The following is a 23,157-nucleotide window of genomic DNA, read 5'->3' on the forward strand; positions in this document are numbered from 1 at the left end:
TTTTTCCGGAGATAATTAGAACTTTCGAGGAAGATGAAGAATACACGAAACGATATGTTTTAACATATATTTAACATTGTGCAATATATTTCAATCTCTCGACCATCAGTGAATTTTAGATTTTATTTTATAGAATTCGCGTTAAATTAAAATGGCAGGAATTAATAATGTTTACGGGGCTGCGACTGCTTTTGTGTTATACCACGAGGAATATTTGTCTTACACAGTTTATCATGCGATAGTTTCATGATCAAACCTGCCAGTTAAACGATCGATGAGTTATCAACATCTAAGATACGCTACTCGTACCTAAATATTCTAGTGTATTTACTATCGCCGTATCAATCATCCGATCCGACATTCCCGTTTTTACAGGAAAACATTTTACCTTACAGGTGTTCCCCCTCCCCCCACGCACACAAACACACACACATACACACACACACACTCGATACGTGATATTTCCACCATTCGAACGGCTGTCCTCTAAAAGCAACGATTACTCAGCGCATAAGGAAAGTCCACTTATCCTGTGACACACATAAATAGGGAAAAACGGTTTTACATCGCATTACCCATAGCGTTCTCCATTGAATTATCATTTCCCAATCTGGGACTTCTGCGAAATAAATTCACGCAGCTATACGTCTTTCACGAGACGGATTAGTGTCAATCGTATTCGTAACTGCGTGGACGCACGTGGACGTGTCGCGGGGAAAAGATTCCGTTCCGCGACGAGGAAAAAGGGGAAGAGAGCGTTAACTCGCAGCCGCGAAGATAAGAATAATACAAACACTTTCGCGAAATTCTCGATACTCCTCGCGCGGAAGCACGTGCGAAACGAAGGGAAAGTTTGCTCCCGCGAATTACGAATATTCGAGCAAATATTTTAAAAGAATCGCGCTGAGTAATTCAGAAAAGAATGAAGGATATCAGAGCCGCGAATAGCAGCACGAACTCGCAAACGTGCGACGAAGAGAAATTAAAGTGATTGATAATATATTTGCCACGTCGATTCATCTGTTTACGACGAATGTATGTGCAGTTTTTTTTTCTTGTTTACGAGTAATTGCCATTGATCGAAGTATTCAAGTTTTTCAATTTATCTGATTAAAATATTTAACTAAATAATTTTAACTTTTTCACAATGATTATAGCAGTATTAATAAAACAACACGTGGATATTTTAGTCACCATTGTTAATAGTCATATTATAAAGAATTGAAGCGTTTCGATTCCATTGCGATGTTTGAATTTGCTTCACCGTGAGTATTCTCATTTTATTCGAGATTTACATTTTTATCTTACGCGCTCATTGATTGATGAGAATTCTTTTGTTAATAACGAGTTTATTAACAAAAGTAAAGATGAAAAACAGTTTTTTTTTTTTTAGATAGAGTTTACTTTATTCAGCTACGTTGCTGTTATTTAGTTTAAATGGAGGATCAAGCACGTAAACCAGGCAGGCATAAATACAGGATGGACTAGTACGATGTAAACAAACACGACAGTCGTCAGTACGATTTCGTATTACGACAGTGGACGCGTTTCGTATCTGATCGAAAAGTTGAATGTCCTCTGCGTACATCGTGGAATCCCGAGTGACGCAAGTGCATCCCGCTCCAAGCAGTCTCTTCTACGACGGGACGTCCGGAAATCAAATTTTCCAAGTAAGGCAACGTGTTCGACTGGCCCGACTTTGAGATAACTCAAGTACTATCAGGTAAGAGATAGAGCAAGGAAATTGATTCCTTTTTTTTTTTAAATGGTTCTCTTGAAGAGAGAATGCTGGATTATCACAAATTCCTTTGAAATTTTGATACGATAAAGTAACATTATTGCATCATTTTATTCGCACCCTTTTGCATTTCGATGTTATTATCTTATCGTTATTTTGCTAAATGTACTGACGATTCAACAACGAAACTTTATTTTAATTACAATGATTGTGGTAAAGTTATTTTATTTATGGTACATTTTTTTTCCTTTGGCATTGGCTCCGCTTGCGGTACAGCTTTCGAGGAGTTTGTGCTTTTGCACTTATACTTTAACACTGCCTTCGAGAAGTATAACATCAGTTTAATATGAATCAATATTATCTATTCTCTTATAATTAATTTTATCCATTTATCTCATCTTTGGAAAGTTTCGATTTTGAGCGACGAGATCCCTATTTTCGATTCGGGAGCAATACGTTATTCACTCTCGTCCGCGCTCTTTTAATTTAACTTCCGAACTTTTGTCTCCAAACTTGAAGGGAAAACTTTCCGGAGATATCGGAAATGTATAAAAATCCATGACAATCTTATACCTAGAAGCCATACCGAAATGGGATCTTCGTAAATCGTTCCAACCGACAGTACCACTCGTTCTATTAATGCTAGAGAAATTTTGTGAATAAAATAAAAGAAGTATTAAAATAAAAATAAGTATTTTGTGAACAAAATAAAATAATTTTTTTCATAATTTTACAGTAATTTTTAGTTATTAGATTTTCATAATAATTATAGCAGTTTCTTTAGAAATAAAGTCAGGTATATATATTAATCGTTGGACTGTGCATATTATTCTAATTATTATTAAAGCTTTCCACGCTTATATTTCATTGACAAAATTTTTAGAATCATTCTCACTCGCGATACGCGTCCGTTTATAATACGACTGATTTCTTTTATCATTCATTTTATCATTTATTGTTTTAATGTCAATTTCCATTTTATTGTTTGTCAGGTGTAATCTTTAAGAAAATATACGATAAACGTCATTGTCTATGTATTTAATAGAATTTGATAACTTGCCAAGCAATGTAATCTTATCCAACGTTTGACGAAACGATTTGGCGAAACGAGCGCAAATAAACGTGCTTATTGTACATAACATGTTGCGAATATTAAAGAATTAACAATTTCCGGCCGTGCGTTACTACGATTATTATTGTTCAGCATCTTAATTCCTAGCGATTACGAATAGACATCTCGTTGTTCAAATTTAAAACTTTTCAAAGATGAGATAAATGGATAAAATTAATGATAAGAATAAATAATTCGTATTCACTTTGAATCGAAGTTATATTTTTCGAATTAAGTATGAAGCATATAAATAAGTACGGCATCGCAAGGGATTAGATATATAATAGGTGTACATATGGCATCATTATTTATTGGTGCCTCTCGGCATTTTAAAAAATACGGAATAAAAACCCAGTTTCTTATTTTTCCTTGTTATTCCGTTCAACAAGAAAAGTCGTTGATGTACGTAAAATTTTTTATACGATCAATATCTATCCAGATAATTGATCGGCATAAAACTTTAAGCTATAAATTATTGACTTTGATCACGTGAATAATTAATAGACGTAACGAATAATTGTGCATCTATCAAAACTATTAAACGTTCAACCGCACTTCGATCGGTTTTGATTGAAAAACATAGAAAAAGTCTTTAAACTAATACCTTGTAGAAACAACAACATACTTATTTACGTTAATAAACTGCTACGTAGTTTATTACGTGTAGAATATGTTAATAAATTTATTCATGCGATGATATTGTTCGTATTGAATCACGATAATCGCGATCGTAAGCAATATGCGGATAGCAAAAATATCAATGGAAAATTGTTTGCGCGATGATAATTTTGCGCTAATTGTAAATTGGATATTGGACACGGGACTAGCCAAAATAACGCCGTTATCGAAACAGTTACATATAAAATCAATTGAATAAACTGTTGCACGTGATAGATATTGAGAATCGGTATTCGCGCCGCGATGACTTTCGCGAGCAGAGCACGCAAACATTAGATCCACAACACGTGACGTGTCATGTCTTCATGACCATCATTACTGCCTTCCTGCAACCGTCCCTGTGGGTTTTTGAGCTTGTCAGACGCGTTGCATGTGTGATTCCCCGCGGGAATTCCCCGCTGAACGAATGACATTTCCGCCCCGACGTACCTGCATTTATTAGAAATGGAGACGACGTAAGACGACAATAAAATACATGCTAATTAGGCGAAAGGCTTAATTAAATTTTAGTCAATCGCTAAAGCTATAAAAGACAGCCAAACCTGCAAACACTTCGCGCGTTCTCAGCGCGGTGTTCTGTTTTACGGGAAAATTCATCCGAGAGATAAACGACGCTGATTTTTTTGCATTGAGCAACGTTGCGGTCGCAGGTTTTTCTCGTTGCGTGTAAAAAAACGAGAATAATACCGCAGAAATCAATATATCAAATTCAAGGTTGCAATTATCACATATGTATGTAGCATCTCCAATAAAACGTCATGCTAAACCGTATTAAACTTGCAAGCCGTCAAGGAAACGCGAGTCGAAAGTCGATTTTAAGGAGGCGGTATCTCGGCGACGCGACGCGTGACGAGACGGAAGTTCGATAGTTCAGTAGATCAATCTTCGCGAGAGAGAGAGAGAGAGAGAGTGAGAGCCGCGCCGCGCGAGATAAGCGATAAAAGTATTTGTTCTTGCAGGAATATTAAAGGCTCGCAGGAGAGGCTCTACGAGTAAATGCCGCTCTGTTTAATTCGTCAATAATAATTACGTCTATCTTTCTCCCCGTTAATTATTATTCGAAATATACAAAGTTCTCTACACGTGGGGTCGTATATTACGTCGATTTGTTTGACGCATTAGATTCCAAGGCGACTCCAGCCTAATCGCTGTTTATGCGCGAAATTTGTGGCACGTGCTTTCGCTTAGATACTCGTTACGTCAATTTTTCTCCGTACTTAATACGATATGCGTCATAAAATATTTGACAAATTAGAGTGATCGACAGGTCGTTGATTACCGTAAATTGGTCCGTTTGTAAGAGTCTGAAAACTGTGCGTTGCTTGTATCGAGATACTCGGTACATCTCGATATGTAATTATTTAATTAATATTGTTTAATCCATTTAGCTATAGAGAGAAACAGTCTTCCCTTAATAAACCAAGAAGGAAACGTAGTAAATATGTATGCAGGCGGGAGCCTTTTTAAATATTAAAATCGGGACTGCAGATAGATAAAGAACCTTGTTCTTTATTTAGTTTACTATTTTTGAATGAATTAATTTTAGTGTGTTGAAAATAGAATTTCTCTTACTATCAAAATATATTTAGTAGTTAACGTTAGAAAAAAGTTGCTATAAAAACAATCTATTTTGACAATCTCACTTAAATATTCGAAAGCTATTTATATTTTGTAATTCTTTATTAGTAGATAATTTTATTTACTCAATTTTTATCACTCTCTTTCTATCTTGTTTTTTATCTCTTTGTTTCTTTCGAAATTTTAAAGATAAAATTAAAATAAAATATTACACATCTTTATATATCTTGACGGCAAATTTTTATTCGAAAATATGATCGAAAAAGAAACAAGAAAAAAAGAGAAGTGAAAAGATATCCGTGGAAACTGACGTGTCATTCGACGTCTATAATGCCTAACATTCTTCCCGTATCTCTATATGGGTCGGTTCGATATGGATTTATTGTCGAACCGCAAAGCTCTCTGGCACCAGCATGTTATCAGATTGGCAGATCAACTGAAAGCACGTGACCGATTAAAATGCCGCAAAACAACGGGATTACCTTGAAATCTCATTGCTGGCGCGTAGTGCGAAAAGCATGTCTGTCCCGTGACTGGGTCCAGTCACGAGATTTCACGGCACATTTATATAATTACATAATACAGTGTAAATATTGAAGGAAATTGAACTTACACTTGACGCAGTAATGGTTCTCAATGTATTCTTAAAATTTAGTTTTATTTTTTATTTTTATTGAATTTTAATTCGACGTTTTCTCATACGATTTATTTTTATTTTATTCCCTCGACAAAAATAGTTATTAAAAAAAATACGTAAATACTTTAAAATATTTTAATTGTCATTTTATTGGATCCTAATAATTAAAAAACTTGGACACGTTAACTCAATTTCAGCAATAAATTTGATTAACTATTTGAATGCAAAAATTAGTTTTAAGATAACAATTCTTTATAATATTCACTCGATTAGCAATTTTCCGTCTTTGTATTGGAAAATTCCAGTTTCTCTCTGATAATTTTATGTGTATAGAAAGAGAGATAAATTTAGAAATATTTAAATAATATAAAATATGATATTTACATTGTTTTTGTAAATACTGCTGTACGATGCAATGTATCTTCGAGCGGATTCCAGATATTTCTGGTTTCTTAAACATTTCACAAATTAGAGAAAATTTTTTATATCTGAAATGTGACGGCAAGGATGCGAAAAGTTAACGTCACCGATTCGTATAAAGGCAAATCTTCCCCACGGCTCATACGTCAGAAGAACTCGCTGCGACTTCTTTCGGCGTGACGTCACGAGGCAAACGAGCCGTCAAACAAATTATAAATGATATTTTAATTGAATATCAACATCCAAATGTTAAAGTATGCATTCGTTAATTCGCGCGGAACCATTATTGATTATTAACGATAATTTAAGAGCTTTATCGATATTTATGGTAATTGATTAGGAACGTGAAAAAGTGTTAATAAAACGATTAATCACATTTTGCTTAACACAATACACCGCAAAAATATATTACACCAGAGATTCTCAACTTTTAAAATATTTCGGACATTCGAATGATGCTGTGCAAAAGAATCATTAACTTATTTAATAAAATTTAATAAAAAAACTAAAGTATAAAACAAAGTACATTTCATATATTCTTAGATAGATCAATTTTTTAAAATAGGTTAAAAATCGAGACTACCTTAAATTATCGAAAGCCGCAAGTGGTACAAAAATTAAAAATTTTTATTGTATTACAGAATATCATACAATAAAAATTAAAATAAATTAAAATATATGTCATAATCATAATTACAAAATATTGTCGGAAGAAAAAAATATACAAAGAAATTATATTTTAATGATTAATTTGACTGGAACGTTTTTGTGTAACTAACTACTGTTCAATGACTCGAATCTTCTGTTCATCTAATATCTCAGCATTACATTCTCGTGTTAGTCGAACATTGCTCAATCGAGATTGTGTGCATCATTCTTCCAGCATTAAATACCAAATCCAACGAGACGAAAATATGTTTACATAAAGAATCTCTCGTCTTAAGAGACAAGAGAATGCTAGAACGTATTTAGTCATTTCGACAGTTTATTTGCATTATCAACTAGCTTTATCGAGAGCTGTTTGTGAAACGTAGTACCTCACACACATATATATACAGACATATACAGCAATACGACCGGTATTTAGTCTAATTGTCATTGTAATTGCCCGCATGAAGTTTGAACTTGCAATTTAAACTAAAATAAGAACGCCTTGTCAGAGTGTTGAATATTTAATTTTAACATTAAGAACTTCAAAATATATATTTTATTTCTCCTGTACAAATTTCAGAAAAATGTCTGCAAAGTAATAATAACCAAGCCTAGATATAGTTGAGCTTTGATAAAATAATTTCAAGTAAACGTTCGATTAATATAATTAAAATCAAATAATTTTAATTTGTAAGTATTTAGTAATTATTACCATGGTTGATTACTATTTTTATGTGCTTATATAGTAATATTTATCAAATACACATTACACCAATATTACGCCAAACAAAATACTTGGCAGCTATTATCACTTTTTTTCTCAATGTATTAAAAATGCGTTAATTAAGATGTATCAAAAAATATCTTATCCAAAAATCGCTGATATGTATAATCGTAGATAATGAATATCTATACCTTGGCCTAATACTTTTACTATGCAAGTGCATTTTATTCTACTGCCATTCCATGACGTCATTAGATACCATATCGGAAGTTAAGCGTAGATAAGGAATTCTTATTTAAGTTTGAAAACTTTTTACAAACAACACACAAAACATTTCAAAATTTAGGTAATGCAAAAAATAATGTATATATTTTTATAAAAATAAAATATTTATATATTTATATAATGTGTTATTCAGACAATGTGAAAAATGGAATAAATATACATCTTTTTTTGGACACGTATATAGACATTGTCAAAAATTTGCACGGAAGTCTTGCGTTTTTGACGCCTCCGCGATGGATTTCTTAGATAAACATTCTCACTTCGGGTTCAGTATTTAACGACAGAGGGATAATGTATAATGACGACTGTTATCGTCGACTAATGCAGATATGACGATATTAAAACCAGGAAAACAAGAGATCTGGGCGAGATTATTCTATGAAATTTTGTAATAATTATGTTTACTAGCGCTATTTTTCTCTTTGATTGATGCGTTTTCGTAATAAATTTTTCCTTCAATTACCGCAGGCTGTGGGTTGAGCAGCCCTTTGGAAAAGAAAAGGAGAGAAAGAAATTGAATGGAAAATATTGCACTTATTTATTCAAACCAGATGAATTTGATGAAGACCGGAAAAGCAATAATTAGCGAAAATACAGCAATATTATTTTTTTCAGTAATATCCAATTAATAATAAGCTCTTGAAGGAGAGAATAGCATCAGTAGTGGCTCTTTCAAAAATTAAACTGACTTTCAAATACGGAAATATCAATTCATTACGAAAGATTATATAGCGTCGCGTCTCTACAACGAAGAAAAATGCGAGCGATAAACTGCACATCAACACTTTGTAACAATTAAACGCGCCCTCGGGGGCGCAAATCGCTTGCTGCATGCCGGAAGTAAAGACTTACGGTATCCGGGACATCTGATCGCAACATGCAATATTTTTAATTACAAGCCGGTCATTAATTTCCCTGGCGAATCCATCCGTTACTTTATCGTGTCGACATAAATATCGACCTGTTCAACGCGGTACCCTCGGTGCGCGGACATGATAATAGACTGCCCGATCGAGACGTACGACCTTCCGGGTCTCCGGCAAGATTAAACGGGGCGATCGGAAGATTTCTTAACTGATACTCTCACACATACACGCGCGCGCGTATGTGGCACGGTTTTATATGTTAGAAAATTCTCGGCGGCGGAGGGCATTACACCGATAGCGCGTGATCGAATTGAATTCCCGGCAGCCAGGGACCGAGTCACCACGTGACGATTAGTGCGTTCTTCACGACGACGCGGGGGAGGCTGAAGTCGCCGAGGAGAGAGAGGGAGTCCGCCCCGCGCGATGCGTTTAAATGGCCGGCCGCGCGTCGCCGGGGACTCAGTTTCACCATTGCGCCGTGAAAACCGGTCCGAAATCTTACATATATACCTGCGGTGTACATAAAAATACACACGTACATACTACATACATTATTCGCTGTAGATATTACATTTCGAAAGCGGTTTTCTTTTTTTTTCGCGCTTTCCCGACGTCTCGACGTTCCCCTTCGGCGGTTAGAAGACAAAGCTGCGAAGAGGGGACCGGCAGATCTTTGGAAGACCGGAAGATTCGCAAGAGAGCAAGTCCGCGGCGAATGTTCGCCTTTCTCGCTGACAAATGCCGACGTGGATCTTAACAGGGCTCGATCTGTGTAACTGTGATGCCTCGAAGTAGCAGAGAAAAGAATTCTCGAAATTGAAACGTGAAACTTTTTTCAAATTCCTTTGAGGAGAGAAGCTGACGCGCTCCTTACCATTCTGTGACTCTTCTTCTTCTTCTTCTGCTTGGAGGGACAGTCATTGAGAACCGAACAAAAACGGATCTTCTTTAAGTCGAGTACTTAGTAAATACCTAAGTGAGTGCAATCTTCATTGTATCCCTCTTTACTTTAATCTGTTTCAAGAGCTATCAGACTCATTGAGGAAAAACTCTTACAAAAAAATATCCATGAAGATTATTATTACTTAATACTTATAATTTATTAAATTCGAGTCTTTCTGTCTCTCTCCTTTCTTTTTGAATTAAATATCTTGGTATTAAGAAAATTAAAATTTTGCGGCTTTAAAACACAACATTTTTTTTAATGTGTTTACATTTGTTGTGTTTACATATGTATATATGCATACATAATATTTTATTAATTATATGATTGTATGTATAAAATAAAATATTGTATATATATATATATATATATATATATATATATATAATGTTTAATATTTTATTATACAAACATTTAAAAATGATCATAAGCATTGCTGTGAAACGTTTTGATGTTCTAGTAACCAGTTTGAATTTTCAACAAAATTATTTTTAGATCCATATTCAGCAAAATTTTTAGAACTTTGAGCAAAATGGTTTTTTCCGTATTTTTAGGTTGATTAGATGTGTACAAGTCATGCAATAAATCATATTTATTAGATAAATAATAAATAATACTTATGTAATGAAAAAATATATAGAAAACAATTTATGTATGACTTTTGTGAAACGACAAATTTAACTGAAAAAAATGACAAAGTATAGAAAGTATCAAGAAAAAAAAATAAAATAATATCGAAAAAGACTATATTATTGACAAGCATTGATTGGATGAGATTAACAATGCATCCTATGCTGTGGCAACAAATGTAACTTAATTTCGCAATTTTATGTAACGTAAAGTAGTTTTCATAATTACAAACGCGACGTTTCTCGCGAAAAGACAATGTTGCGAACAGGTATAAGAAAGAAGAACGCAATCATTTTTTGATAACATCTCCTTTAGCGTTCGATTAGATTAACCATCAGATTACGACAACTGATGGGGAGATTACAGGCGGAAAGGCAAGTTTATTAAATTCAATGCACTGGTAGTGAACGCCCGCCTAATCTCTGACCAATTCCACTTTCCCAAACTCCCCGTATCAGCGTATTCCGTTCGTATCTCCGATGGCCCGTATTAAATTTCTTCGACCGATCTCGTCGACAATTATTTACCGGTTCCAAGATCGGCTCGCTCGTGCAGTTTCCCTGTGAAACGGGGAAAATCTTTGTCGGGGAAAATCGTATTTCAGATAAATAATTTCCCGCACGATTTTGTTCTTGATAAGAATACTGAGAACTCGCGTGCCTTCGCCTCGCGCGCACGATAATAATCAATTCCCCATCGATTTGCACAATCTGAAATTAATTCATCCACAGCCTGCGGTTTACGTCCGAGTTTTCGGTCTCGCGTATAATTAGGAGTAATTAGATACTTTTATAGTTTGCGTTAAACTATACGGTTGTATGACCTTGTCACGCGAGAGTATCACTGTCAAAGCGATAAGCGGCCCAGCACGTTTTACATTCGCGCGTTTATCAACTGACAATCTTTTAATTGTGCCGACTCAAAAGGCTAATGTTCATTAATGCAACAAAAGCCATGCGGATATGCACTCGGGAAGCCGGCCGAAGCCCCACAAGGTGCACGTTTACAAAACGTTAGCTCGAACACGTGATTCGAAGTTTATACACTCTGAATTGAACTTGTCATCACACCCACGCGCGCACACTCACATTTTATGATATTTATTGATATATTCGCGATAATATAATCCATGCAGATTGTGCGCGTCGCAAACACGACACACACATATACACATATATACAGAGTAAAATATAATGTTATTTATAGTCATCAAAGAAACTAAACAAAAAAATATTATTGTAGAAGTTCTTCTTCGAATATCAGCATTGAGCTAAAAACTCATAAACCTAGTAGCTCGAAGCGGTAAAATCACTTTAAAAACTATATATTTTATAATAGATATAATTTCTTTGACAATTGCTTTCTCTCGTGTAATTACCGCAGCTGTAGAGAATTTTTGCACGGATGTCCTTCATGATTAACCTCTAAACGATTAATACATGGCAATTTGAAACGAAATGAGTCATTAAAGCGATAAGGAAACTAGTTTCCGAACGACATATTTCTATTTTTTCTTCCATTTTTTTTTGGCTTCGATCGACGACGCTCGAATTCATTAATCATCTTCCAATCGCGTGAGATGCACGTGACGGATACGTAAGTAAAACAATTATACGCGATCGCAAATATCATACGGTTTTATGTAAAAAAATGCGGTCGTTAAAATGCCTCTTATAAAAGTCGTAGTTTTTATCTTAGACATTTTTAAACTGCAATATATCTCTTAAAATGTTTACAATTCTAAAATGAAATTACTTACCTAAAGGCGAAATAAAATTTTTCATAAATTTAACAATCTCAATTAATAAAACATTTTTCAATTGCATCAATTTATAAAATAATTTAAAAATAATGAAACAGAATTCTTATTTGAAGACGTAATAAAATGATTTTCTTCGCACGTGCAAAATCAAAATGTTCTACATAATTTTACATTATTTAATATTATATATATGTAATAAATGTATATATTACACATAACAGATTATATATACTTATATATATATATATATATATATATATATATATATATGTGTATATGTATATATATAATATGAAATAACAAATGTATATTGTATGTATATATTATATATATATGTATATATTATATATAATAACATTAAACAAATTTTTTTATTAATAACATATTGATTTAATTTAATTTAATATATTTATTATTATGATTATATAGTTTTACATCCTGCTTCAAATAATTATATATCATTTAATGTTGGTTAATTTGAAACATCTTAAATTATATGCACGTGTCAGTTTCGTTTCATTATTCTGTTTTCGTTAGATGATTCAACGGACGAGGAGTATCTTTACATTTATTTCCTCTTAAGACCACGCTGACGTTTATTAAAGCATGTAAACGTATATTATGCATGACTCATAAATCTCGGGCTAACTGATGTGCGTATGATCAGCGCTTGAAGGGAATTACAAGATTATCTGGCGTATTGCTCAATATTTACGATATTTGAACAAGAAACAAGATCGTCACTTTTCTCACGATCCCCCGCCGGTATCGCCGCGTGCAATAAAGAGACGTACGTATACACATGCAAAAGACGTGGAATTTCTCGAAGAATTATTCACCGTCGTGAAACACGCGTCTATCGTCGCGCTTGCACAATCGCGGAATAGACTCCCCTTCTCCGCCCCTTCCTCTCTTTTCATTTTCCCCTTTCATTTGTGTAAGCAAACGTCGCGGTATATATTGGCGAAACAATCAGACGAAGTGACGCCAGTCAATCGAATCCACTTGTAGTAATTGCAGACTTCTAACAGTGAATTACTTATCCCGGCTCTATCGGGAATCAAACGCCGTGGCCGTGCACGTCGGCGTTTGTCGCACACACTTGACGCGCGCATAAGATATATGCTTTATTTCAGTTTAGATGCGTTGCCTTATTTCTCACAATCAGTTTAAATTCGAACACGGTCGCTCGAATACACCTGTATCTCCTCGATCGACGGACGAGCGTCGCTTCAAAACGATAAGCTTTATACGTAGTCAAATTGCGAGCGATAATGAAAGTACTCGCAACGGCAATCCAATCTCGAGCCGTGATAAAGGAAGTTTTTTTTTTCATTAATTTAGCAAGTTTATTAAAGCCTCGTTGCCTTTGCCGCAATATTGTTATATAACTAGAAAAGAGATAAGCGTTCTCTCTCTCTCTCTTTCTCTGTTGGAACTAAATTTAAATACGCTCGAAACTTAATTATGCACCTTAAATATGCACAAAGTTTAATTAACTCTTGATTAATTATAGACATTAAAATTATCTCTATACAAAAGTCACGTCTCCTCCAAATAAAGTATATATTTGCTGTACGCTTCACATTGTGTTTTGCATGCTATTCGCCAGGCATTCGAGTACTTTCATCTGATTAACTGCAATGACGGCCAATGTGTAACGCATGTAAAAAGAATCGCGCTCGAATCAAAGTTGATTAATCAAATTTCGTGCGTGGTTACGATCAAGTCAATGTTAGTGGAATCATAAATATGTGCACGAGCAGTTATAGAAACAAAAGCAGGGGAACGTTAATTGATTCGTCTGGAATCATTGATTTCGGAACGCGATGAACCGCGCGGAGAAGTATGTCAATAAAATTAATTCGATCGTACTTGTTGCAATTAGTACTGATTGTACTCATTGCAATTGTTCGTCTAATTGCAATGATTAATGCAAAATTTTGCTTGCGTGTCGCGCGCGCTTACGCAATACGGGCAGCTTTAATAATAACGGAGCTAGACGTACCTCGAGCGAGGATTATCACGCGGGATTATCATCCGGAGTATTATCTCCGCATTGTCAGGGGAAAAAGATCTTCCCTGAGCAAGATCCGTAAATTAAATCCGTAGAAAAAATTGGAGTTTGCTTCGTAAGTCGGAGGAAAATCGAGCGAGCGGATCGCGCGCGAGGCGATGAGCGCGAGCGCGAAAACGGGGCGTTTCGGGAAATCCGCGAGCCGAGAGTATCTTTCAAAATTAAACGCCCGTATATCGCGGAATTGTAATTTCCCCGCGGTTCCAGAAACGGACGGAACGAAAGTTTTCACTTTAATTTTCAATAAAGGAGAAACACGTGCGATATTCCCGCACGGCGGGTCCACACACGCGCGCGAACGCGCGGAAAACGTACCTTCGCTCGCCACCGCGGTCGCCGAGGCAATATCGATCCGCGCGTGTCCGCAGGGGAGAGGGGGTGTGCAAGATTTAAAAGTTATGAAACCGAGCGCTTCTTACATAAAATAGAGACACTGGTTATTACGATAACCGCGTTCACGTAACGCACCGGCCCGCGTTCGGGGGCTGCGTCCGCGCGCGATGCGCTTAAGGCTTTTAGCGAAAGAGGAACCGGCAGTTCCGGCGATGAGAAAAAAGACGCTTAAGTCGGATGAAACAGCTCTTCAAAAACGAGTCGAGCTAATTTAACAGATGCGACGCGGTAAATTTTGTCCAGGGAATTGGATTAATATCTATAATTACAACTATTCGTTACATTAAATTAATACCAATCAATTAATATATTAATAAGTGCTGTGCAAATATAAATATTAGCCATGCAATTTCTTCTTGATTAATCCGATTTTACTTCGGATAGAAGCGACCGTCGCTTCCGTTTATTTTCGTCGAAACAGATCTCTCTCGTCGCGGCAGAATTTGCTTTGCAAATGTCGAGGCGACGAGTGCCGCGCGGATCACGTCAAATCTAATCATGTTATTTATGATATAGTAATATTTTCATAATGTATTTTTCCTATAATGGACGAGGTAGGGTAGGTTAAAGGCATTCTCGTGACAATATCGCCTTGACTGCAATTAGTAAACTTGGTTCACGGCCAAGTTTAATAGACTCGTTGGTGTCTTCACCACTCGTCTCCAATCGTCTTAACTGAAGATCAAAGTGTCGCGAGATCGCGTTGTCACATGTTAATCTAATCGCCATCGAGAACTCGGGATATTTTTAATTCTTCGAAACGCGAGAACGTCTCTTCTCTCTTATAAGTGAATTATTTTTTCTTCTCCCCATTGCTCCCATTTTACTCTTTTCTTTTTCCTCCGGACGTGCAAATTATTTCATTCTAAGTAGCGTTTGCGAGCAGAAAATTTCAATCGCAATTGTTATCGATTGAATCTCGACATTTAATTGATGCTTCACGTTTTCAGAATGAAAGACAGTAACAGCCCGGTGGACAGCAGGCAGGACTTGGAGGGTGGCTACGTGAACCACGGCTTAAGCGAGTCCACCAACAACGTGGATCTTATTCACTCGTTTCAATCTCTTCAGAATACGCACGGGAACCATCGCGACATACAGGGCTCCTCAGATTTCATCTGTAAGTTCTAAACGATAACGAGATAAAAAGACTGGAGAGAAAGCGTACTCTTTGCTGAGCCGCGCGCACAGAGTGGATGTTATACAGAAAGGGGATGTTAATATATAATAATTTACGCTCTATTCACCGTCGTATTTTAAAGCATAATTCACTTCTCGCACGCTGCGAGGATGCCGTAAAAGTGAGTACCCGTCATAAAAAAAAAAGAATGGTAAAATTCCACGATTGCTCGGATGAGCATCTAACGGCGATTCATCTGACGAAATTGGCCGAGATCTCGCGTGTAGCTTTACACTTTACGTATATCACGAGGGCGATGATGACAGAGACTCGTATCTAAACTTAATTTCACAGAGATAATTTGAATTGTGTCTGTCGTGCTGTCAGTTACGTCATCTCGAGACGCGCGGAATAATGAGACACGCTCGCAAATACGCTTGAAAATATCAAATGTAAAATGTTTCAGAAATTTTTAATTTAGTTTTACATAACAATGTAACGATGGAGGCGACGATATAAATTTTTTTCATCTGATATACATTTTCATGTAAATGCGATATCGATCTTCGCGTTACGAAACTTCGGTTTCACGTTGCCGCGGTCCCAATTTATTCAGCACTACAGAGAGATAAGGACTCTTGCCTCAATCTTCATTCCTCGTATTTTAATAGTTGTTGATAAAAAAAACTCTCTGATAAAATCACATTAATAATTGATCATTTTCGTGTTTAAAATAAACTCACAGTTTCGACGAACATTTTTGAAAATATTACAAATGATCTAACGTAAACGTATAAGGAAATAGAAAAGATAAATTATCACAAATATAATATAATATAATAATAAATATATATATATATAATAATAAATATAATATAATATAAAAGGATAAATTATCACATGAAAATGTTTTTTATTCTATTATTCAACTGGTTTATCCTCGTATATATTAGAATGCGTCAGACGTTACTAATCATTTCATTATATTCATTATTTTGTTTTTCAGTAAAACAATAATTCACACAATTCACATAATTCACACGCTTTCTGCATGCATCAATCGTCCTGCGCATTGCGTAGAAAAATGTTGAAATAAACGATTAGAAAATTTTTATTCTTTGGGAATTATTCACATCAAAACTACATTCGTCAAAGCGACTGGCTAAAGCGACATTATTAACGAATGCAAGATTACGACAGTGTGCTTTCATGCGTGTCGTCGATGATTTTATTCCACGGAACTGGTTCGCCTTCCTTGATGAAAAATCGGCCTTTTGAAGAGCGCATAACGCTTTTAGAGACACATCCCAGCGCGCGTGTGTACGGTAATATTTTTTATTCCCTTCTTCCTTTCGTGCCTTCATTCGCCGAGATAATAAATTCAAGTGTCGCGCCGTCCGTACGAGAGTGCTCCGTCCTTGTTACCGTGCTTGTCACATTACGCGTTTTCGCATACACGAAATTATTTATGGGCTAACGTGGCGGACCGCGAATGATACGACAGACGGCGGATCACTCGTGTTAAAAGTACATGGTCACAATGAAGTTTGGCCAGCTGGTTTTTTTTTTTCAGATCGCTCTTATTTGCTCTGGAAGTGGGACAGAAAATTATATACAATCGAAATGACGATTGGAGTGGGACTGAAAACATCTTGCATTCTCAACCATTGCAATCATTTGTTTAATCGTATCTTCCCTGCAAATCCAAATGTGTAAATCTATAGTCACTTTTTACGCATTTATATGCGTGTTATATTTTTACACATTTTATCTATGTTTTACACAGTTAAACGCATATTTTTTACACGCTTAATTTTACAATAATATGTGTAAGCGTGTAAAAAATATGCGTTTAACTGTGTAAAACATAGATAAAATGTGTAAAAATATAGCACGCGTATAAATGCGTATAAAAAGTGACTACAGTTCACACACATGGATTTACAGTGTTTCTAACATGACTAGATCTTATAAAACTAAAAATGAAATATCACCGGAAACGTACGGAAATTAATTATAGACTTAATTGGCAGATGAAAAATTACTGCAGTTAACAATAAAATTTTTTAATCGTAATAAGATACAAAATATATGATATATTTGGAGGAATATAAATAAAGGGTTTTAATATTCTCTATATTTTTATCGATATTAAACTCATATTAGACACTGCAGGGATAAAATTACCGCTAACTCAATATTGAAGAAAATTGAGAACGTGACATATATAAATCTTTCTATTATATTCTCATTGTAAAATTATATGTGCGAACAGTGATCGAAGATCCGGGGGATGACGAGGGTAAGCAGAAGGAAAGTCTCCTGAAATCGGTGCTGGAGCACACGAGGCGGCGTGCCAAGGCCATATGCACGAAGAAGACCCTTTACAAGAGGCTACCGATCTTGAACTGGTTGCCAAGGTACAATGGTCAAGATGCACTCGGAGATCTGGTGGCCGGGATCACCGTGGGCCTCACCGTCATTCCTCAGTCGCTGGCGTACTCGAACGTCGCCGGTTTACCGCCGCAGGTACATAAACGAGACGTTTATCGCTCATAATGACAGTTACATTAAGTTATCGCACTGACGTTATGGTGTATATTTAACCAAATGTTCTTTTGCTGAGTCAAAATTAATATAAGAAAAAAAGAACGAAATGGTGGTAGCTTTCAAAGAAACAATATAAAAAAACTTTTGTAAGCTAATTTTCAAAAGAAATAAATATAAATTAAGTATCAGGATAGACCGAGAAATGTTGCAAACAATTAAGAACAGGAAATGTCAACACGGTCAAAGCGGATCTTGGTCCATAATATTCTAATATAATTAAATAAAAATATAATCTCTATGCTTTTAAATTAATTACAAGTAGATTTATTTTAATAAAATTTTAATTTGATTCTTATTCGATGTTGAAAATAGTAAAGCGACTATCCCTGAAAAATAAATTAACATTTTTTATACGTATGTATCACTTTTTGTTTCAGTACGGTTTATACGGCAGCTTTCTGGGTTGTTTCATCTACGTAATTTTTGGATCTTGCAAGGACATACCCATGGGACCCACTGCCATAATATCTCTGTTGACTTATCAAACAGTGTCTCACTTGGACTCCCCTGTGCCGTATGCGATTCTATTGACCTTTTTGGTCGGAATCGTGGAATTAATAATGGGTATATTTGGACTCGGTAAGCCATCTTCAATAATATATCAATATTAATTTAATTTGAATTGAATGTAAAACACTTCGATATTTTTAAAAACTATTGTTAATAATTAAGAAGAACGACATTAATTACTTGACAAAAAGTGTACAAATAGTTAAAAAGTTCTAATCTAATTCTACAATTAATGCTTAAAAAATTAAATTTTATAATATAAGATAAGAATATTAATAACGTAATTGAATTCACGTTGAACATTTTGACATTTGCAAACGTGACATGAGACCTTCTTCTATGTCCACTTCTCATTCTATTTATTACATATAATATTAAGATAAAACTTTATTTCAAAATTCCCATCTTTATCGCAATATCGAATGAAATATTTAAAATTGTACTTCGCTTTTCAGGATTTCTAATAGATTTTGTGTCCGGGCCGGTAAGCTCCGGTTTCACGTCGGCGGTGGCTTTGATAATCGCCACATCGCAAGTCAAAGACATCCTCGGTATTCCTGCCAAGGGTTCTCAATTTATTGAAATGTGGCAGAGCATCGGAGGGCTGATACATCAGACATCCGCCTGGGACGTCACCCTAGGAGTATCCTGCATAGCACTGCTACTAATTCTGAGGGTAATTATTCAGTACGAGAAATGTGTATCGCGAGAAATTATTAAAATCCTCCCGCAACGCGTGACGTTAATATTTAAATTTAATCGGTCGATTATTTAGATATCGTTTATATGGAATTTATAAAATGAATACAGAAAATATTTCGTTTAAAAACTCGCGAGCGAAAATAAATTGTATAGCTTTGTGTAATCCTAAATAAATAAATATTTGTTATAACTTTGAGAGAAAAAAAATGATGGAATTGGAACGTTCAATGGAAAACTCTTTATTAAGCGGCTTAATTCAATATTAATATTATTACAATTGCAATGAAGTAAAAAACTTTTGTAAACTATTACAAAATTAACGAAAATAAAGTGATATTTTTATACGTTACACTTTGATTACAGTTATTAGCCTCATGGAAAATCGGCCCGAAGAAGGAGGAGCTTCGTACCACGAAACATCGTGTCGTGAATAAAATCATCTGGCTGATCAGCACCTCGCGAAATGCACTTTTGGTAGTAATTTGCGGTTTACTGGGCTGGAGCTTCCACGACAACTCGCCCGTCAGACTGATTGGTACGTGACGCAAATGAAGTCTCTTTTTTTGAAAGCATATTTTGCGCGCGGCCGCAAAACAAACTTTCATCAGAAAGAAAAAGCGCATCATATTTGAATTACGTGTATGATATATAAATGGATGCAGAACCTCATTCACGGATTGCTGTGCCAGCAATCCGTGAGCATTTTGATTATTAATTATAGTGAGAGATGAAATATTATGTGAAATTTATATTGGTCATATATATTTTGTTGGACGAGAGAAATTGTATATATATATATGTTATTAGATATACCGTAACATGAAAGAGACGTTCTAAAATGTACGATAAAATGTTTCAAATATAAAAGCACACGCTAAAATTTCTCGTTCCAGGCTACATACCGGGAGGTATGCCTGCCGTGCAAATCCCACCGTTCGGATTCACGAAAGATGACAACACGACGGTCACATTTATCGAGATGCTCGGTAATCTGGGCAGTGGCATCGTCGTTCTACCGCTCATCTCACTAATGGAAGATATCGCTATCTGTAAGGCATTCGGTAAGCACCTCGAAAAACTTACGACAAAAACTGTATATCAGTTCCTCCGTCTTAATTTCCGTCTAAATTAAGAAATGATAACCGGCCTTTGTTCCGAGGGACCGGCTTTTATCTCCCCTGTACGTGATTCCGAATTACTTGTCGCATATTATTTCGATGATTATTTACGGAATTTCTTTGCATTCTTTTTTCTTTGTTAGCCAACGGAAAATCGGTGGACGCCACGCAGGAGCTGATAGCGATCGGTGTGTCAAACATCGGAAATTCCTTCGTGCAGGCTTTCCCGGGCACGGGATCTCTCAGCAGGAGCGCGGTGAACAACGCTTCCGGCGTCAGGACGCCGCTCGGCGGCATTTACACCGGTGAGTTCCGCTCGCCGGCCCTTACAAAATTATTACATCTACTTATCCTTCACCGGTGTCCGAACGTATAGCGAAGAAAAATTGGAGAACAATAATTTTGCAAAAGTTTCCTTCGCCGCTGAATTCCTTCAAATTTATAGAATCGCGCAGAAGCGAGTTTTTCGTTTAATAAGATAATAACGAGATAAAACTACGAAAAGGTCAGACAAAAAGTCGGTAGCTTTTGGTATAACGTTCGTGTGTGTTTCAGGTGTGCTGGTAATTTTAGCTCTGCAATTCCTCACCCCGTACTTCAGTTTTATCCCACGCGCCAGCCTGGCTGCGATTATTATCGCCGCGGTCATCTTCATGGTCGAAGTCAAAGTGGTGAAGCCGATGTGGAGGACGAAAAGTAAGGGCGCGCGTTGTGTCTCCATACAAATTACACCGGAATAAATTTACGCCACGAAATTAACGTGTATTTTCCCCGCTCTGTGTTCCCGCAGAATCGGACCTCATCCCCGGGGTGGGCACGTTCATCGCGTGTCTGGTGCTGCAACTGGAGATCGGCATCCTCTGCGGAATCGGGATAAATATTCTCTTCATCCTGTACCACGCTGCCCGACCGAAAATATCCGTGGAGAAGCTCAAGGTAATTATATCGATCCGCTTAAAAATACGAGAATCGATTCTTCATTCGCGAAGGGCGAACGCTTTAACTCTTCAATTTTTCACGTACCTACTTCGCTCTTGATTCGAGCTCACGCACACTCTCCTCTGGGAGGATCATAATACTTTCATAATGCCCGTTCTAATTTCTTCTTTCTTCTTCTCTTGTACGACAGACTCACGACGGTATCGAGTACCTGATGCTGACACCGGATCGTTGCCTGATCTTCCCCTCGGTGGACTACGTCCGCAATCTCGTGACCAAGTACAGCCGGCGCGCCGAGAGCGGCTCGACGCCCGTGGTGATCGACTGTTCGCACATCTACGGCGCGGACTTCACCGCCGCCACGGTCATCGAGATCCTGACGAAGGACTTCGCCAGTCGGGGGCAGCCGCTCTTCTTCTACAACCTGAAGCCGTCGGTGTACGCCGTCTTCGAGGGCGTCGAGCCCACGGACTTCGTCGTCTACTACAATCAGGAAACGCTAGACGATCTGCTGAAGGAGAAGGGTTACATGAAGCAGGTCAAATAGAAACCCCGCCGCGGAACAGTCGAGGGATATCCGTTTCCAATCGTGAGAGGCGCATTTCGTACTTTCATACAGCGTGTTTCTCGAGACTGTTGTCCAACGGACACACGTGACAGCCGGTTACCAAAAAGAAAAGAACAAAAAAAGTACGCGAAAAACTCGAGGAACTCTCGAACGTCTCCCCGATTCTTTGACGCAGTCGACCGGACTTGGCAAGGCAGCCCGTACGTGAATACTTTTAAATCGAATCGCCATGAAAGCGAAGCTTTTTTTTATGAAGCAAGTAAATTACGTATAATTTATACGTCGTTAATTCGTTATTAATTCAACGGCGTTTCGCTTTGAAATTCCGAACGACAGCGAAAGCGACGGTAGAAGATATCGTTGATACCCTAACGACAATACTTAAAAAAGTTCAAAAGTGCAAATAATTAAACGTACAATAGCTCGTTTAGACGGAGCAATTTCGCGCGTGTAGTGGAATCAATCGGAGAAGGCAGGGAAAATGCTGAGGCATGTTTATGCATACATCTTGGAATATATTTCGAGTATATATATGTACATATATATATATACCGCTGTATCGTTATATGTATCTCGAAGGCAGAGATATTCAGGCTGGAAATATTCTACGCGATAGGATGCGCTGCAGAAATTCCAAGAGCGACTATAGGAAACGTCTGAAAAATTAAAAAACGCACAGCTTTAGAAGGCGCCTTTTAGACGACTTGAATATCTCATAGATTCCTATTGTTAATCAAATTCCTGTCTCGTGTAAGTATTTATTTAACTTTCGCGATGAAGCGGGAACGCTTCTGCGTAATGTTATCAGATCGATATCACTCGGAGCGCGTTTCTCGCATTTAAACCCTTTTCCCTCTTCCTCCCATCGCGCCTCGACGCTATTTAAGATTCGCGGCGCGGCGGAGGAGTTCCCATTGTACATTTTTATACGGCTGCTGCTTCTGATGCAAAGTAGCGACTTCCGTAATTTAGGAGCGCGTGTACATATAGGTATAATAAGTTCGAACGATGCTGTGATAATTTTATAAAGAGTGCCTGGCGGACAATCCTGGCGAAGAGATTTTCGTACGTGCACGGCGGAAGCGGCGAATTGTGCG

General features: G+C 36.7%; 1 protein-coding gene across 4 annotated transcripts; it reads left to right on the top strand.

Annotated features, from left to right (window-relative positions):
- The first annotated feature begins 140 nt into the window (after positions 1-140).
- Positions 141-22,136, top strand: LOC105451026 (sodium-independent sulfate anion transporter). 4 transcript variants are annotated; one of them, XM_011691215.1, is made up of 13 exons: positions 141-1,035; positions 1,158-1,265; positions 1,394-1,723; positions 15,444-15,613; positions 17,889-18,142; positions 18,601-18,802; positions 19,189-19,409; positions 19,799-19,970; positions 20,329-20,496; positions 20,697-20,858; positions 21,109-21,249; positions 21,344-21,489; positions 21,683-22,136. In XM_011691215.1, the coding sequence occupies exons 4-13, from the start codon at positions 15,445-15,447 to the stop codon at positions 22,037-22,039; spliced, it is 1,992 nt and encodes a 663-aa protein (XP_011689517.1). In that variant the 5' UTR covers positions 141-1,035; positions 1,158-1,265; positions 1,394-1,723; position 15,444; the 3' UTR covers positions 22,040-22,136. The 4 variants fall into 4 exon arrangements, with proteins under 4 accessions (XP_011689517.1, XP_011689518.1, XP_011689520.1 ...); XM_011691216.1 differs by having other exon boundaries at positions 1,398-1,723; XM_011691218.1 differs by lacking the exon at positions 1,158-1,265 and having other exon boundaries at positions 1,433-1,723.
- Positions 22,137-23,157: the final 1,021 nt, after the last annotated feature.

The sequence above is a fragment of the Wasmannia auropunctata genome, unplaced genomic scaffold (genome assembly GCF_000956235.1).
Source record: "Wasmannia auropunctata unplaced genomic scaffold, wasmannia.A_1.0 LD336053.1, whole genome shotgun sequence".
Taxonomy (NCBI): domain Eukaryota; kingdom Metazoa; phylum Arthropoda; class Insecta; order Hymenoptera; family Formicidae; genus Wasmannia; species Wasmannia auropunctata.

Coding starts and splice junctions, on each gene's coding strand:
- LOC105451026 (XM_011691215.1), top strand. CDS start 15,445: ATGAAAGACAGTAACAGCCCGGTGGACAGCAGGCAGGACTTGGAGGGT. Junction 20,497..20,696: donor CGCTATCTGTAAGGCATTCG/GTAAGCACCTCG, acceptor TTTCTTTGTTAG/CCAACGGAAAATCGGTGGAC. Junction 21,250..21,343: donor GCCGATGTGGAGGACGAAAA/GTAAGGGCGCGC, acceptor GTGTTCCCGCAG/AATCGGACCTCATCCCCGGG.